The sequence below is a fragment of the Pinus tabuliformis genome, chromosome 6 (genome assembly GCF_031772625.1).
Source record: "Pinus tabuliformis cultivar Carrire ecotype Pingquan chromosome 6, CPIR1, whole genome shotgun sequence".
Classification (NCBI taxonomy): Eukaryota; Viridiplantae; Streptophyta; class Pinopsida; order Pinales; family Pinaceae; genus Pinus; species Pinus tabuliformis.
This window is the reverse complement of record NC_142292.1, coordinates 723,485,747-723,503,660: the sequence shown is the minus strand read 5'-3', so window position 1 is coordinate 723,503,660 and position 17,914 is coordinate 723,485,747. Positions and strand designations below refer to the sequence as shown.

At 32.0% G+C, this 17,914-nt stretch overlaps 1 protein-coding gene across 1 annotated transcript; it reads left to right on the top strand.

Annotated features, from left to right (window-relative positions):
* The first annotated feature begins 6,454 nt into the window (after positions 1 to 6,454).
* Positions 6,455 to 10,939, top strand: LOC149260740 (2-methylpropanoate--CoA ligase CCL4-like). The gene is made up of 2 exons (XM_089380609.1): positions 6,455 to 7,093; positions 9,164 to 10,939. The coding sequence occupies exons 1-2, from the start codon at positions 6,746 to 6,748 to the stop codon at positions 10,667 to 10,669; spliced, it is 1,854 nt and encodes a 617-aa protein (XP_089236735.1). The 5' UTR covers positions 6,455 to 6,745; the 3' UTR covers positions 10,670 to 10,939.
* Positions 10,940 to 17,914: the final 6,975 nt, after the last annotated feature.

Sequence of the window (17,914 nt, the reverse complement as noted above, 5' to 3'; positions counted from 1 at the left end):
TTAAAACCTCTTTTCATATGTTTCCTCTAGATTACAGAGAATAGTTCCTGTTAAACACAACATATTGTCTTTAATTTCCTTACATATTCTTCTCATCACATTCATATTCAGCGTCTCATGGAATTTTGAAACTTTACAAGTCATCTAAATATTGAGAATTTAAGGTTAAGTACTTCAGACTCTTTAAATAAGGAATTGAACAAAGATATAAGTGACAATCATAATAAATTATTAATATCTTAGGCACAATTTCTACATAGCCAAGAAATTGGTTTCCTAAGGGACAACAGGAGACATGGTGATATGATGCATGATTTAAAACTTTCTTCACTTGTTTTGCTTTCAACAGGATTTGGCAACTGTGGTTCTAGGTCTTGAGCCGGCATGAATTGATCTTCTCTGGTGAGGACAAGCATTATCTTTGTTCTTTGGAATATGATCAAAGGATGTCTAGTAACAATTTTTCTTAATGCTGAAAACTTTGTTGTTTGTTTCTTTGTTTTTCTGCCACCATTTTCCCTCCTAGAAAATGATGTGCTTGGAGCCTAGTAGATGCATCACTGCTCGTAGTGCTCTGAAGCACGAGTATTTCAAAGATCTAGGTTTTGTACCATGACCTGTATATTAGCTATGGGGATAAAAAGATTATTGGTCTGTTGTAGCGTAGCGGGCATCATCTCACCAGTGAGATTCTCTTTGGAGACTAGTAAACTAGATGGAAACTTGTATAAGTAACATGATCAAGTATACCATGTTTAAAAAAAAAATTGCCACATTTGTTAAGAATTTGCACCATTGGTGTCGCTGGATTGTGGTGGTTCTAGTTCTTCAAGACTATTGAACAAAACTTTATTTGGAAATTAACTTGTTTACGATTGTTAAATATGATTGATCATTTGAAATTCTTTGCCATCTGTTGTTATTGATGGGGTATTTTATACTATTGTGCAATCTGGTTTTCTATGCTTTATAGCATGAGTATTTACTTGTTATGGTGATGTGTAGAGGATATGATATTCACGAGGCTTTTATGATGGTTTTGATGATAAAATCTCAATGGTGATGGAACCCTTGCTTTGAATCATGCAAGGTTCTAATGGTGAACCATGAAAGAGAACGCTTATTTTGGATTCTAACCACGAAACTTTTCTCAAAAGTATAGCCCATAGAAAAAGGTGAAATGTTGTATATAAATGATGTTTGTTGATGAGCAAGAAGTCTTGTTAAAATTTGGAATATGATATATACTCATGACTCTATTTTTGAAGCACGTTTTTTTTATTGGGAGGCATAGTTGTTTTCTAGTTATATTTCCAAATTTAAACCTACTTGTCCTTGATGGTTTTACAAAGGCTTTTAGTGACATTGTATTCCTTGTTGAATGAATGCTAGGGGTGCCTTGTTGAGAATAAAGGTATCTTCTATGATATTGATGTCTTTTCATTAATGGTTTTCATGCACCATAGGTTTGATGATGAAGTAACTCTATGATTATATTGATCTACATGGGTAGCTCATTGTTGGCGTTGTTTTCTCATGGGTATCACTGCATTATTGAGCTTTTTTGATTATGATGGAGATGATCCCTACTCGTTGCTTCATGTGATCCTATGATTCTTCAAAAGAGGTTAGCTAAGTAGTTGAGCATTGTTTTTCCACCACGGATGTAGCATTCTCTTGTTTGTGTAAGAAATTATGCCTGAATTTAGGTTCTTACATTGTTGCATTGGTGATTGACATGTCTACTTTCTAAAGTTGTTTTGGTTATGCTCAAGTTGTGTGAAGTTTTAACAGCGTTGACCCTCTTAATTTCTTTGTGGTTAGGTGCATTTTCCCTGAAGAGTTGCTCCTTTGAGTTTATGTGCATGTTCCCTAAAGTCTTTGGATTTCACTGCCTTAAATACCAACCTTATGCAATCATTGAATGCTCTTGCTTCGATCATCAATATGTTGCTTGCACTTGATTGCTTATAACTAGAGGTAAAATGCCAAACAAGAAAACTTACCAATTGACCACAAATTTTAGAGTTTTTCAGTGAATATTTCAGCTACAAATTTTGTCAAACACATCATATATATGCTTCTGTAGGTGTTATCTTATGATAGTGAAAAAATAACATACCATTGAAGCCACAAAAGAGTTGAATCTGATATATTCATTACACAAAAATTTACATACAACTTATACATATAATTTTAACCACCAACTCAACACAATATCACAAGGAAATAGATTCTGGAAGCACAATTTCTTGTATTCAACAGCAGTAAGATTTACAAGCCTCTAATCCTATCAAGATTATGTGCACAGTAGGTAGTGAGAGGAAATATGAAAATGGGTTAAACAATAGAGTGAATCAAGGAATCAATGATGTATAGTGGATGTATACAAGTCTTTTTTAATTTGGAATTGGATATATATTTGATTTTTTTTTTTTAGGAAATTCACATGAACATATCCAAGTGACACCACCATATTTGTGGATGATACGACTAATAAACTTGTAACATTGATTAATATGTTTCATCTAGGAAGATTTGATTTTGGTACCTATTGGCGTAGAACTAGCCAAATGTCCAATGATATTGGAAACAACTAGTTGATTTAACCTCTTGGACATGTATATATTTGAAATATATTTTTATATGCTTGCACATTAGTCATACATACCACGTTTGAATTACTAGGCAACAATGGAAATACCTTTTTAAGTGGTCACACATTAGTCCTGTTGTGAATTCGATGGCCACCTTGGGCAATTAGAAAGAAAGAAGCACAAAAGAAAGGTGAAGTTGCAATGGTGATTATTAAGTTAGTTGTTAAAAAGTTGCACACTTAATGAGATAGACACCTATTGATATATAAAGATGGGGAATCTATCATCCTTCCTTATTAAGTGCTCCCCACTTCCTTAGTGGGAATTGCAATATGATTTTTTGTTTAAAACTAAGATCAATTGATCAAAATTTTATCATCAATGTCATAAATCTCTGACATAAGGATTGCCAGTTGACATGAATTATGCAACGATTGCTTAACTAGACAGTCCATGCACCTAGTATAAATAAAACAAGTAATAGTTAATCCCTTGTGCACTTTACAAAATGGTTTTTTCTTGCTTAATTTTTGAATTATAATCCAGTGCATTAAAAGTTAATTGGAAAGCAATGCATAAATAGGGATTGCATGTATGAGAGATTTTTTTTTTTTGGTTGAATAGCTAGTTACATAGTCAACATTGATATCTAGTGTTGGTTGGAAAATATAAAATGTTTAGAATGATTAGAGAGAGAGGAATTCATATGACCCCAAGGAGACGATCCTTGCAAAAGAAACAATAAGAGGATGAGTTTGTTTTGCTACTTTCCTCTAGGCTCTAGAATGAAGGTCCCATAACAATATTACTTCTGCCAACCATGATAACATCTGGATTTACATGTTTCAGTTTGTCATGAGTGCCATTAGATGGAATTTTTTTCCTAATTAAATCTTCTTCACTTGAGGTAGAGAGTGATCAAGAATGAAAACTATGTAAGCAATACATAAAAGCATGGAGCAAGAATATGTAACAAACACATGAAAAATTTGCTATTCATGAATGATATGTTGAAAAAAAAAAACAAGTTTAATACTCAAGGCTTTATTATTTTATGAAAAACAAGTTTAATACTCAACGTTTTTTTTATTTTATATTATTTGCTAGAATATAAAAAAAATGTGAAAGAATAAAATTAATAGATGAGATATTTTAAAGCTAAAGTGAATTGGTTTGTACCTATCCAATACTATTGAATTCATTCATTGTTTAGAAATAATAGCAACATGATGATATACCAGCATGAAAAAACAAATAAACAAACCCCATCCTTATTCTTCTATTACTAGTATTATGGAAACCTAAAACCCTTTTATTGCTAGGGTTTTGACCTAGGAATATAGTTGTTTTGGTTTTTTATGGATTGTTTAACAAGGCTTGAAGTCATTACAAGAAATACTGATTATGAATTTTGTTAGCCCTTTACAAAGTCTTTATTATTTAGTGAGATTCACCAAGTTCCTATAAAATTTTATAATTCCATGAAATATTTGCCTTGATTTTACAAGATAATATAATATGGTGAGAGATTTGCCAAAAAAAATATACATACATATTATATTATTGATAAAATCACCTTCCATTTTTCTTATGTATCATGGGGATTCGCCCATTTATTATACATATAAATTTAGGATGGTTCTTAAAATTTTCCTTGGTGGTGATTGAATGGGGTCGGGAGCAGGGTTCGACCCCTCGAACTTGATCAGCTACACCCGCCCTGTTGAATATGGCCTTCTGGGGGCTAGAGTCATCTTATTTTCCACACTAGTTACCCCACCGAAATGCTTCCGAGACCTAGAGGCTTCAAAATAAATGGTGATATGCACAATTATTGTTCTTCAATTAACTGTTGCACACAAGAGGCAGGGATGGGATCCATTGTATTTGTCGTTTACCCCTTTCTTCCTTGCTTATCTTTTCCACTCCTTCTCCAATGCTCTGCCTCCAAGATTTCTTATGTATTTGGGCTTGTAGATCAAAATCACTTGCAATTCAACCATTTAAAAGAACATATAAAGCACAATATATGTATTGAAAGTTTCTTTTGATATAACCTAGAGATTATTACTTTACAAAGTAACACATTCAAACATTACCAATATCCATATATGATTGAGAATAAAATTGACATTATAAACACTAATTTTTTATTATTCCAATTTATCCAAACTTCCAAAAAATCAATAATATTTGCATCTTCGATTTTATTTTCAACTATGTATCAATGGATAATTTTCAATCCTATATGCATAATTATAAGCTTAAAAAAATTTGGCAACAATTATATTTTCCAACACATGGTTGAAAATAAAATGACAACATAAATAATATTAGTTGATTGTTATAAATGAACCAAACTCTAAGAAAATGAAAACGTTTATATAACAACAATTATACTTTTCTATACATTATTGGAAATAAAATCAACAATATTTGATAAATTTAAAAATACTAATAATAATAATTTGTATTCATTTTAAAATCAACAATATTTGATAAATTTAAAAATACTAATAATAATAATTTGTATTCATTTTAAAATTTATTTAGAATAAAATGAAAAACAAAAAACCCTACTTCTTTCCTTTGTCAACATGGCAATGCTAATATGTGGACCTATTGATGGTTTCACCCAATCCACCAATGTATAAATGTTCGGTTGTGGGTTTTGTTGGATCGAGGATTTGGTGTATATGATGGTTGAGAAATGAAATAAAACTATCTATACACTGTGTGATATTTTAGAAAATTATGAGACTCAAATCAAAGTTCTAATATTTATCAAGTTAGACACCTCGAGCAAAGGCTTAACTAAAATTTTTCAAGGCCTGTATTGAAGGTTTATTAACCCTAATAGGGACTTCAATGGATGGTTTTTTAATGGAAGGAAAACTCTGAATAAATGGTTTCTCAATAGATGATGATAAGTTTAAGGAAATAATATTTTAATTAAAAACTTATAATTTACCTAAGTTGAAATTCAATAAAGATATGGTGCAATTTTGTAAATTCATCCCTATCAACAAACTTAAATAGATGGAAAGAAATAAAATACAATATCTAAAATATTAAGAACTTAGAAACATAATTAGCTGTACCTTTCACACCCACTAGTAAATAAAACATGCACAAATTGCAAGATGCAATTCAAAGTGATGTGTATACCATGTATACAAAGAATCAATTCCAATACTAAACAATATAATGAAATAAAATTAAATTAAATTAAATTTACATAAATGGAAATATATTCTATAAAGCTTTATGCAATATAATATAAATACATACATAATATTATTATAAAATAACATAGAGTAACTTTCATAATAACCATTATAGTTCGATTCATTTTGCCATGCATATGCATCAAGACCATCTTGTTTTACTCACATAAGCTTAAATAGCTGTACAGCGTTCCTCCCACTCTCTCGAATTAGACCTTAGTGATTCCTGTCACCTTTTGCTTATAATATTCACTTTAAAAGGAGAAAAGATAACAACCGGTAACCGACGATGAAAAAGGAGAAATGACAAAAGGAAGACGGCGAGCTCTTTGACATTTCGCTAGGGAAATGATAAGGGAAGAAGGTGAGATTTTGACATCTTACTAACTCCTAGCTGCCTCTTTAGGGTCGGATATCGATCTCTGCCCCCACGTAATTCATTTTTTCAAACCTAAGTACCTTTATAATATTGCTTGCCCTTGACTAATTGCAGCATACCAGTCACACTACCAGATTCTCCCTACTACCTACCAATCCCACCGATAATATTGCTCGCCCTTCACTTGCAGCATACCTGGCACGCCACCATAGGCTCCATACTCCCTACCAATCCCAACGGCAAAGTCAGAAGTATACACCTCGCTCAGAAGTCCAAACTACCGATCTATTCAACCCACAAACTCTAATTTTGTGCCTGTCAACTTCTTAAATCAACTCCGTCTTGCATCTTTGCTCCACAGTAGTTGTCTGGAATACGATGAAGAACCATTTCACTCGGAGCAAACTTTGTTCTTTTTCCTTCATAAATTTGAGCCTAAGGAATCAAATCCTAAGCTAAGAAACTTCTCCTCCCCGGGTGTCCCGAGACTTCCAGTAAACCACAATCTCCTCCTTCACCAAAACGCTCTGATCATTTCGAGAATGGTGAAGCTGCTTTTTAATTGCATCAGAAAATGGAAGATGGAGGGCCTAAAGCGTTGTGCTGTCAATGCCACTTCTTTGTCTCCAATAAGATTCATGGAGAGAGCTGCGACTGTGCATGGAAAAGCAGCATCAGTCGGGAGATGGAAGATGGAGGGCCTCAAGCGCTGTGATGCGAATGACAGTCCCTTGTCTCCAATAGGGTTCATGGAGAGAGCCGCGACTGTCTATGGAGAAATGACATCAGTCATCTACAATGACAGTCGCTTCACATGGTGTCAAACATTTGACCGCTGTCGCAGGCTTGCATCTGCTCTGTCTTCTCGCAATATTTCCCGAGGGGATGTGGTGAGTTCAGTCTTAACTATTGTCCCTGTCTGTATCTTTTAATTTGTTAGAGAGACAGCCATGGAAAATATGAGAGTAAAGACTCGGATTGCATCAGTTTTGAACGTGATTATCATATTTTGGTAGGATTCTACATAGATTACAAATCTTCCTTATATTTGGGTCGGATTCTAAAACTTATATTCATACAGATCTTCCTTATTTTTCGGTTGAAGTGAGGGTTTTATGCCTCATTTCATACTTATGCAATCCACCCTTAGTGAAATTTGTTTGTATCCTTTACTGAAATTTGTTGGTATCCTTTTGGGTTTAGTTAAGAGAAATGCACCAGGTTTGAGTCAAACAAACTTTGGTCAAGCTAAACTTATTTAGCCATCAACAACTGTTGTTGATTTAGGGAATATCTCGGGATTTGATAATTTGAAGAGTTTAATTCTTTGAACCTAACAACTGTTACTTAGCAATCAACAACTGTTGTTGATTTAGGGAATATCTCGGGATTTGATAGTTTGAAGAGTTTGATTTTTTGAACTTTCTTCCTGCCATGAAACATTCCTAAAATCTACAATCTATATAAAAATATCTCTCAGCCACAATTTAACCTAAGTTTATTTAGATTGAAACAAATCAATAAAACCCCAGCTCTTTGCCACGATATGGATAAGTAACTAGTTACAAATTATTTAAAATATATAACTAGAGATTAATAAATATGTATTTAAAATAGGTGTATTGTTTAAAAATAGGTTATATTAATTTGTTTTATTAATTGAATATTTCATAGTTTTGTTTTGTTTTTTAAATTTGATTTGAGTTTAGTTTCTTAAAATAGGTTAAATTATTTAATGATAAAATGTTGTAATCAAAATTTTGATTAATAATATGAAATTATAAATTTGAATTATAATTTGTAAAAAAAATTAATAATTTAATTTAATATATTTTTATTTATAATATGGTAATTAGTTAAAAAGTTTTAAAATTAAATAAAAATAATTTTATAATTTTATTATATATCTTTTTAAATATATCTTTGTTTAATAAACTAAATATTTTTATAATTAATAATAATAACAATAATTTAAAACAAAATAATTTTAAATTATTACTTAAATATCTTTTATTATATATATAACATTTCAAAATATATTATAAATGTGTATTATAGATTAATACTTATAAATATTTATGAATCATTTAATATATATAAATATATTATATATTTTAAATGTGTATTATAAATTAATACTTATAAATATTTATGAATCATTTATATATATATAAATATATTATATATAATATTTATTGATTTACTGTTTAAATATAATATTTGCTATTTTTACTAAATCAATATATTTAGAGTAGGCATATTTTTGCTTTCTATTAAAAAAATCTTAACAAAATGATTGATCTCTTCTTTTTTCTTCTTCTTAAATGTTTAAAAAGATTACCTGTCATTACTTAATAGATCACAGTTTACAATAAAATGATTGCCACTAAGAAGATATAAAATGATACCGGGCATATCGATCGGTTAAATATATCATAACATTAAGTTTTTTTTTATAAGAATTACCCATAGAGAGGTATAAAATGATAAAATGATTTTTGAAAAGAGAAATCCATCTATAGGCCAAATATATCCTAACATTAAACTCTTTTACTAAGAATGTTGTTAAAGAAGTTAAAAAAAGGAATGTAAATAAGATTTCAAAAGAATTTATTATTGATTTCCTTCCACTTAGGAATGTTTTGGGCTTGGATAAGAGATTTCTATGTTTTGTAGAGTCAGTCAGTTATTTTTTATTTTAACAAAAATTATTTAGTGTGGATTAACAAAAATTATTTAGTGTGGATTATGGAAATAATATATTTGAGTAATTAAAATTTAGGTTTTTGTAATTTATATATTAAAATATTTTTGGTAAAAATTATATTAAAAAAAATTAGTTAAACATAGTTATATTACAAAAATTAGTTAATTCATTTTTGGAGTGGAATGCTTGGAAACCTCTTTTAATAACATACGGATAAATTCAGTTATTGATCTCACAAGGGCGTTTTGTGCAGGTATCCGTTGTCGCTCCCAACATTCCTGCACTATATGAACTGCATTTCGCAGTACCTATGGCCGGAGCAGTTCTCAACAACGTCAACATCCGTCTCAATGCTCCAGCAATGGCCCTTCAATTCCGCCATTGCCAGCCCAAATTTGTGTTCGTCGATTACCAATATCTGCCTCTGGTCCTGGAAGCCATTAAGGGAACTGACCATAAACCATGCCTGGTCGTGATTGAAGAAGAGAGCGACACCGATCGTGGCAAAGAATATTTGAACACCACTACAGAAATTACTACATACCATGGACTGCTGCGGGAAGGAGATCCAGTGTTCGAACCCAGGCAACCCAAGGACGAATGGGAACCGATCGTTCTGAACTACACATCGGGTACCACTTCGGCTCCCAAAGGAGTGGTGAACAGCCACAGGGCTGCATACATCAGCACATTGAATATTCTCTCAATGTGGGGAATCAAGCCACGCCCTGTTTTTCTGTGGACTCTGCCCATGTTCCACAACAATGGCTGGAGTTTTCCATGGGGAATAGCAGCTATTGGGGGGACAAATATATGCCTAAGAAAATTCGATGCTAAGCTCATATATTCATATATACAGGATCATGGAGTTACCCATTTCTGTGCAGCCCCGGTCGTGCTCTCCATGATCGCCAATGCGAGTTCGTCAGATCGGAAACCCTTGCCGGGCAGGGTTGAAATCTTGACCTCGGGAGCTACGCCGCCATCTTCTGATCTGCTGAGAATGGAAGAGCTGGGCTTCTCTGTTAGTCATGGCTATGGGCTCACAGAATCTGGAGGGTTCGTCACACTCTGCGCCTGGAAGCCTGAATGGGATAAATTGGCAGCTGTGGACAGATCCAAACTCAGGGCCAGGCAAGGCGTTGGGGTTCTGAGTTTGGTTCAAGTCGATGTAAAGGATCCCGCGTCGATGGTTACCGTGCCCAGAGATGGCAAAACCATGGGCGAGGTTATGCTGAGAGGAAGCACTGTGATGATGGGATATCTCAACGACGAGAGAAGCACAGCCAAAGCCATGGAAGGTGGCTGGTTCCACACGGGGGATCTGGGAGTGATCCACCCGGACGGTTATCTGGAAATAAAGGATCGTTCCAAAGACATTATCATCTCAGGGGGAGAAAACATCAGCAGTGTGGAGGTGGAGTCGGTGTTGTATTGCCATCCCATGATTGTTGAGGCGGCTGTTGTGGCGAGGCCTGATCCTTTCTGGGGAGAGACCCCATGTGCCTTTGTGAGTAACAGAGTTAAAGCGAGCGATGCTAAGCTTTCGGGTGTAAGAGTATCAGAGGCTGAAATGATTTCGTTCTGCAGAGAGAGGCTGCCTCACTACATGGTTCCCAAAACTGTGGTGTTCATGGAGTCACTGCCCAAGACGTCCACTGGTAAAATTCAGAAGTTTCTTCTCAGGGAAATGGCGAAACTTTCTTCGATCAGTTCTTCCCCACGTGGCGTTGGTGGAATGTATTCTTCCACGGCATAACGTTCGTTTGTATGCTGATTGTGCTTATCTCATTGTACGCTAATTGTGCCGGTGGGTGGATGTTTGTACGCTGGTTTTAGGCGGCGCTTAAATTCTACGCGTATATATTTATTTTTTCCTTTAATTTTGTTATCTCCCATCATTCTAAAACGTGTAAGTCTCTCATTATTGATGGCTATTTGAATAATTTGAAAATTTACTTATATCTAAGCTAACCTGAACCGCGACTTTATTTTATTAAATTTAAATAAGGTTATTTTATTACTGATACTCTAATTTTTTTAATATATACCTGAAATAAAAAAAATTAAAAAAAAAGTACATATATATTATAATTTTTAAATGATAGAATAAAATGTGCAAGGAAAAGGTTTCATCTGCATACCAATTTTCATAAGCGAATTTTTCCCATTGTTTCACGAGTGTATTTTGGAGGGGAAAAACATAATAGTATCTAGTTATTATTATTATTATCTAATTTTAAAGTCATGGTCAAGTGAGACACCATATTGGACTCACATGTGCACAGTGATTTGACTACTAATTCTAGGAAGGCATACATACTCTACCCCTCTCATTTTGAACTTGTGACCTCTTAGGAGGAAACACATGCTCTTAACCATTAGGCCCACTCAAGTTGTAATGAGATCATGAAATTGTTACAAATTTCATGAAAGTAATCCATAGCATGAGGGTTCCATAATTCATAAAAATAGTTGTGAATAGGACCACACTTGGGTTTCCAATGCCATTGAATAAAGGTAAAGGTTGTTTGGGCACAAATGACATCAATTATATAAGCTAGCATGAAGAACTAAGGAATCACTCGTGAACCAATGTTCAGGAGTATCTCAATTATTTTTCTCAAGCTATTAGATAGAATAATATTCTAGTAAAAAATATTTCCTTCCTCCAAGATCTCGTGAAGGAGTAGTACCCATCCTACTTTGAAGAGGTAGGAATTTTGTCCTCCATGTACCCTACATAGCATGCTTATGATAGTTGTAGAAACCTGTTACATTTTTTCAATAAAATGTCATTGTTTTTTCTCTAGTTTTAAATGCATCTTCATGAAAGTACTAGCCTTTAATGAGTGCTTTCATTTGAAGGTCATCATTAATAGTCTCTTGACTAGTGCAATTTCCTTTTAAGGTTTCAACAAAATACAACTCAGGCTTAGGCAATCTATACATTATGTCATTATCCTCTAACTTCAAGGAGCCTACGATTTGCTTCTTTTCATTGATAATGGTACAAGTCGTAAGGTCTACATACACCATCGAGCAATGCACCATATCAATGTATTGTGTGAGTTTCAACCTTGCAACTGCCTTTTGCATAGTTGACCTTTTTGCATTAACAAACTTGTCTAAGTCATCAAGTCATTCATTTGAGAAGTTTCCTTGTTCAATATAACCAAACCTCTCACCCTAGCTTTCCCTCTTGTGTATAAATTTATATGATGTGTTTGAGACAAGGGTCAAATTTGAATTATCATCTTGATCCTCATAAATGTTGACCATATTGGAAAATTGTTTCGTCACTTTCTTGGGAGGCATTTTTGGCACCTGTAGCAAGAACCTGTTATTAGCTATAAATTTACAAATTATCACATGCAACTGCAACATGTTGCTATTGTAGTCATATAACTTACTTGTCCTCATGAGTGGTTATAGGGGAATGGAATGGAGAAGGTAGAGCTTAAGCAACTTATAATATTGTTAACAGAGGTTCAATATCACTCGGAAAGTGAGAGGCTAGTTTAGAATATAGATAAATGATGAAGGAGTGGAGAGCAAGGAAAAAACTTAATTTTCATAAATGGCACTTAAGCCTCTGTCAACCCCAAAGTGTGAAATTGCCGATGTTCTCATTTTAAAAATACTTTATATTTCAACAACACACATTGTATTTAAACATTCATTAAAAAACATGCTCAAAGTTAAGACTATGTGAATATTAGCCTTAATCCCTCTAAATATCATTTAAATGCATTTTAATATGGGATTAATGCTTGATGTATGAGTGTCTTTTTCAAGAATGAGCCGATAATCTAATGTACATGATCCAATTAACGTCAAAGTAACGCCATTTCTAGTGACATGGAAATGTTAGGTAGGTGACACATGGAAAGTGGTAATAAACATTTGGCCTATCAACATGTATAAAATGAGTGAAACATGTTAAAGAACATGTCATGATAATGCCACATGCCAATGTTTGGATGGTTGTAGAATGTTGACATGGTGAATAGATTTGGCAAGTGACATGGCGCATTGGATGAGACTCCCGTGAAAAGCAAGATTCTTAGTGTATTGGGAAATAACCCAATACCTAATAATCAAGATAGGAAGTTATAGAAAACTTGGAGTATTGGGAGAACTAAACAATTAGGGTACTATGATCACATCCCATGAGACACAATTGTATGTTTTATTGAGACACAATTGTATGTTTTATTTCCAAGCATGTAGATCGACAACACAAATGTTCACTGTCAATACAATTTAAAAAAAGAATTAAATAATTTACATTCATTTTAAAAAAAATTCTTTAAATAACCTTTCTTTTTACTTAGAGAATGTGGCAACATTGGTATGTTGGCTAAGTCATAGTTTGGCTCAATCCATGTGGTATAAATCTTAGATTGAGGGTTTTATTAGATCAAGGGTTTAGTGTATTTCATGGTTCAGAAATGAAATATAATTAGTTATAAACAATTGGGGATTTGATAAAATTGTGGGACTTTAATTCAATTTCCAACCCTTGATCCAGCTTAGTACCTTAATCGTAAATTTAATTTAACATTTGTCAAGACCTCGGTCAAGGATTTATCAACCCTTGTCAAAAACTCAATTAATAATTTGTTCAATCGAAAAAAAATTGATATCCTTTTAAAGTACTTAAATAAGATTTTAATACATTAATAAACATCTAAATTTTACTTATATTAAAAATCAATACAAAACCTCTTCACCACCTCTATTATGAAAAAGTGTAACACAACTTAACCGATTCACCAATAAACATGCATGAACTTTAAAAAATATGTCAAATACTTTAACCATTTATGTAAAAAACATAAATGACAAGATCCATTTTCGCTAAATTCAATAAGTATAAGATACACTAAAAAATTTACAAACTAGTATGCCTGAATGCTCAACTAATATATCAAACATACACAAATCCAATCCCACCACAATAAATATACAAATACAAAATATATGAAAGATTTATTTTCACACCAAACAATACACTTACGCTACCTACCAAGAAATACACTTACTAATGAATGGCCTATTCATACTCCCAATTAATATACAAAGAACATTAGGTGAGGTCTCTGACATTTCACTTGAGAAATGATAAAGGGGAAAGGTGAGATTTTGACATCTTACTTACCTTATCTGCCACTTTAGTGTTGGTTATAAATCTCTAATTCTCTTTTTCAACCTTAAAAGACCTTTATAATATTGCTTGCCTTTGACTTCAAGCATTTGACACTATTAGATTATCCGGCTACCAATCCCACCGACAATATCACATGTATACACCTCGCAAACTGCGCTGTTTTTCCTTTCATAAATGTAATCTAACTGCCTCACGAATCAAACCCTACACGAAGAAGCTTCTGCTGCCCGGGTGTCCCAGTGACAGTCGCTTTACATGGAGCCAAACATTCGACTGTTGTGGCAGACTTGCATCAGCTGTCTCTTGTCCCAATATCTCCCGAGGCGATGTGGTGAGTTCAGTTTTAAATTATAATCAGCATGCACGACTTTATACGTAACTGTATCTTTCAATAAGCTAGAGAGACAGCCATGGAAGATCTGAAAGTAAAACCTCGGATTGCATCAGTTTTGAACGTGAATATCATATTCTGGTCGGCTTTTACACCTTATTTCATTCCTTCTATTTTGTCGGATTCTAAAACCTATACTCATAGAAATCTTCCTGCCTCGTTTCAAACTTATCTCATCTACCCATTTCTGAAATTTATCTAGCTGACCCACTTTGATGAATATTCATGATCCCGAAATTTTTTGTATGTATGTTGTTTTAGATTTAATTAATATATTATTTTACTTTATATTATTAATAATAATAATTTTAAATAAATTATAATTTAAGTAAAGTTTTTTTAAAACTAACATAAAAAATTAATTGACCGTTTTTTATGTAATTTATTTTATGTGATTTTTACGGAAAGATTTTGCTTAATTCATTATCGATCACAAAAACTTGAATACATAAATTATAATTAATTTTTATAATTTAGTTAATCTTAAAAATATGAAAGATAATAATATAAAGTGTATAAAGTATTTGTTAGATGTATATTATTAAAATTAATATGTTTAAGTGTTTGTGAGAGGTAGATTTTATAGAGTCAATTTTTTTGAATTGAATTCAGATTTGAATCACAATTTGAATTTGATAACTATGATATATACAATATTATTGTTTTACTGTTTAGTTATAATATTTGCTATTTTTATGAAATTAGTAAAATTTAAATATAGAAAAAGGGGTGCAACCCTAGAAGAAGTGTGGTTCATATTAATCTTAATTATCAAAATTAATATGTTTAAGTGTTTGTGAGATGTAGATTTTATAGAGTCAATTTTTTTCAATTGAATTCAGATTCGAATCACAATTGGAATTTGATAATTATGATATATACAATATTATTGATTTATTGTTTAGTTATAATGTTTACTATTTTTATGAAAATAGTAAAATTTAAATAGCCAGGAAGAAGTGTGGTTCATATTAATCCCATCAATTACATCATGTTTATATATGGTTACATCATCTAATGGCAATGTATCAGCAATTAAGACCTGGGGATGGAAGATTATTATTAAACCCTCCCAACCACTTAAAATAACATCCATTAACAAGTAAAATTTAAATATAATATTTATTAAATTAATATGATTTGAATAAATAAATTATCAATGAAAATAATGATAAAACTATTTATAATTTCTTTGTTTCTAAAAAATGTTTCAATAATCATTAATTCTTATTTTAAAGAAACCAAAAAAATTAAAAAAAAAATCTTGAAAATCAAATTAAACAAAATTATTTCAGCCCATAGAGCTGGGACATGTTTTGTGCTCTTTGAATTATGGATAAGAAGATAAAAATGATATTTGAAGAGACATATCGATATATCCGTCGAATCTATCATAACATCAAACTCTTTTACCAAGAATGTTGGAAGGAGCTTGGGGATATTTTAAGTAGGAAGGAGCTTGGGGATATTTTAAGTAAAAAATTATATTTATTTAATGTGAAATATTAAATATAAAAAATATATTTAATATTGATAAACTTTTAAGGTTTAGCATCCACATTTAAATACAAATCATTAGTAATCAACACATATTATTTATGTTACATAGTATATACCTTAGAATATATACTATTTAAAATAAAATCCTAATCACAACATTCTTAAGCATTTATTAATTTGTTGCTAGTTACATAATCACAGTATTGAGGGGCTATTCCATTAACTTCCATTAGATTTTTATACATGCAATGTTTGGAAAAACTCTTCAATTAATATACCAATAAATTCAGTTATTGATCTCAATTCAGTTATTGATCTCACTGACATTAACTTCCATTAGATTTTTATACATGCAATGTTTGGAAAAACTCTTCAATTAATATACCAATAAATTCAGTTATTGATCTCAATTCAGTTATTGATCTCACTGACATTTTCTGCAGGTGCTCGTTGTAGCTCCCAACATCCTTGCACTTTATGAACTTGCATTGGCAATATCTGTCTCAATGCTTTTCAATTCCGCCATCCAAACCCAAATTCGTATTGCTTGATTATCGATATTTTTCTCTAGTTATGGAAGTAATTAAAAGAACCGATTATGTTGCAGAATTTAATTCTAACCATTTGTTTAATATATTCATTTTAAGTATTTTAGTTTAGTTTTACTTAGTCTAGTTTAGTTTAGTATCATTTTAGTTATTTAATGTTGATGAACTATATTTGTTGGTAGTTGCTTAAACTAAGAAGTTGCTTAATCTCCAATGTAATCTTGTTTCATTTATTCGTAATATTGAGAATAATAACTTTCTGTTTGAAAATTTTCAATTTTTATCATGATATTGAAACATAGATTACATAAAAATCCATGCAAAAGTCAAACAGGAAAAAGTTAGTTTCCATAAAACTCCTTCAAAAACCAGGTGAACAAAGTGAAAACATGGTTTAAATCCTATTGAAACAACCAAAGTTTGCAAAAGAAAACCAAAACCCAACTATAACCAAGCAAGTTAACGCTCACCCAAAGCACCAGAGTCACGACATTGCAAGAGCACGCGTTAAGCCTTCTCAATGCAACGCGGGATAATAGTGAAGGCGGCTTTGTTATAGTCCTACAGCAACAAGAGCCACCAAAAATCTCTTTTTCAAATGAATTAAGTCGTAACCCCCTTTCTTATGCCATTCGTATAACTTCCATCATATTCTTAAGCTTCACGGTTTTTTTTTTAATAAAAAGGAGTGATTTAAAATTCTTTTAAAAGGGAGGTCGCTTTGTTAGGATTTAATCTATAAATTTTCAAGTTTTTATTTTTAAAAATAAAAATAAAAACTTCATTGGGTTAAAAAAGAATAAGGGATTTTTTTTTATATTTTTTTTTTGTAAGGAGGTGGTATTTGATTCAATTTTGTTATAGAAAGTTCTGTATTTTTTTTAAAGGGAGATTTAAAAAAAACATTGTTTTAATTGGCTTTAGGTTTTGTGAAAGTGTTTGTTTTTAGAGAATTTTGTACATTAGTATATTTTGTGGAAGCTAGGCAGTAAAGAAGATATCGTGAAGTCATAGTCGCTATGTTTGAAATTTTATTGGCTTGTTATGTCGTAGTGAGTTGATGCTTAACAATTGGGAAAAGCCAAAAGGTTGGGAAGGTCAAAGCGACAACAAGATATGTATGAAGCTTTTTTGAAAAGCTTGGAAGTGAAAAGGCAAAAGAATGCCTTTACATTGAAATGTATAAAATAATATGTAGATGACAAAATTCTTTCCTTGATTTTAGATGCCAAGACAACCAAGGAGGCCTGGGATACCCTTGAAAGGAGTTTCGGTGTAAGGGGAGCATTGAAGTTGAAGATGAAGGTGGATTTATAATAGCAGATCTATAGTTAGATGGAATTTTGTTGAATGCCACTATGCTCAAGTAACACATAGATGCTGATGCTCGTA

What these genes read in the sequence shown, in the direction of transcription:
- LOC149260740 (XM_089380609.1), top strand. Translation starts at nt 6,746, where the DNA reads ATGGTGAAGCTGCTTTTTAATTGCATCAGAAAATGGAAGATGGAGGGC. An exon ending in ATATTTCCCGAGGGGATGTG is followed by an intron (nt 7,094 to 9,163) that starts GTGAGTTCAGTC and finishes CGTTTTGTGCAG; the next exon opens with GTATCCGTTGTCGCTCCCAA.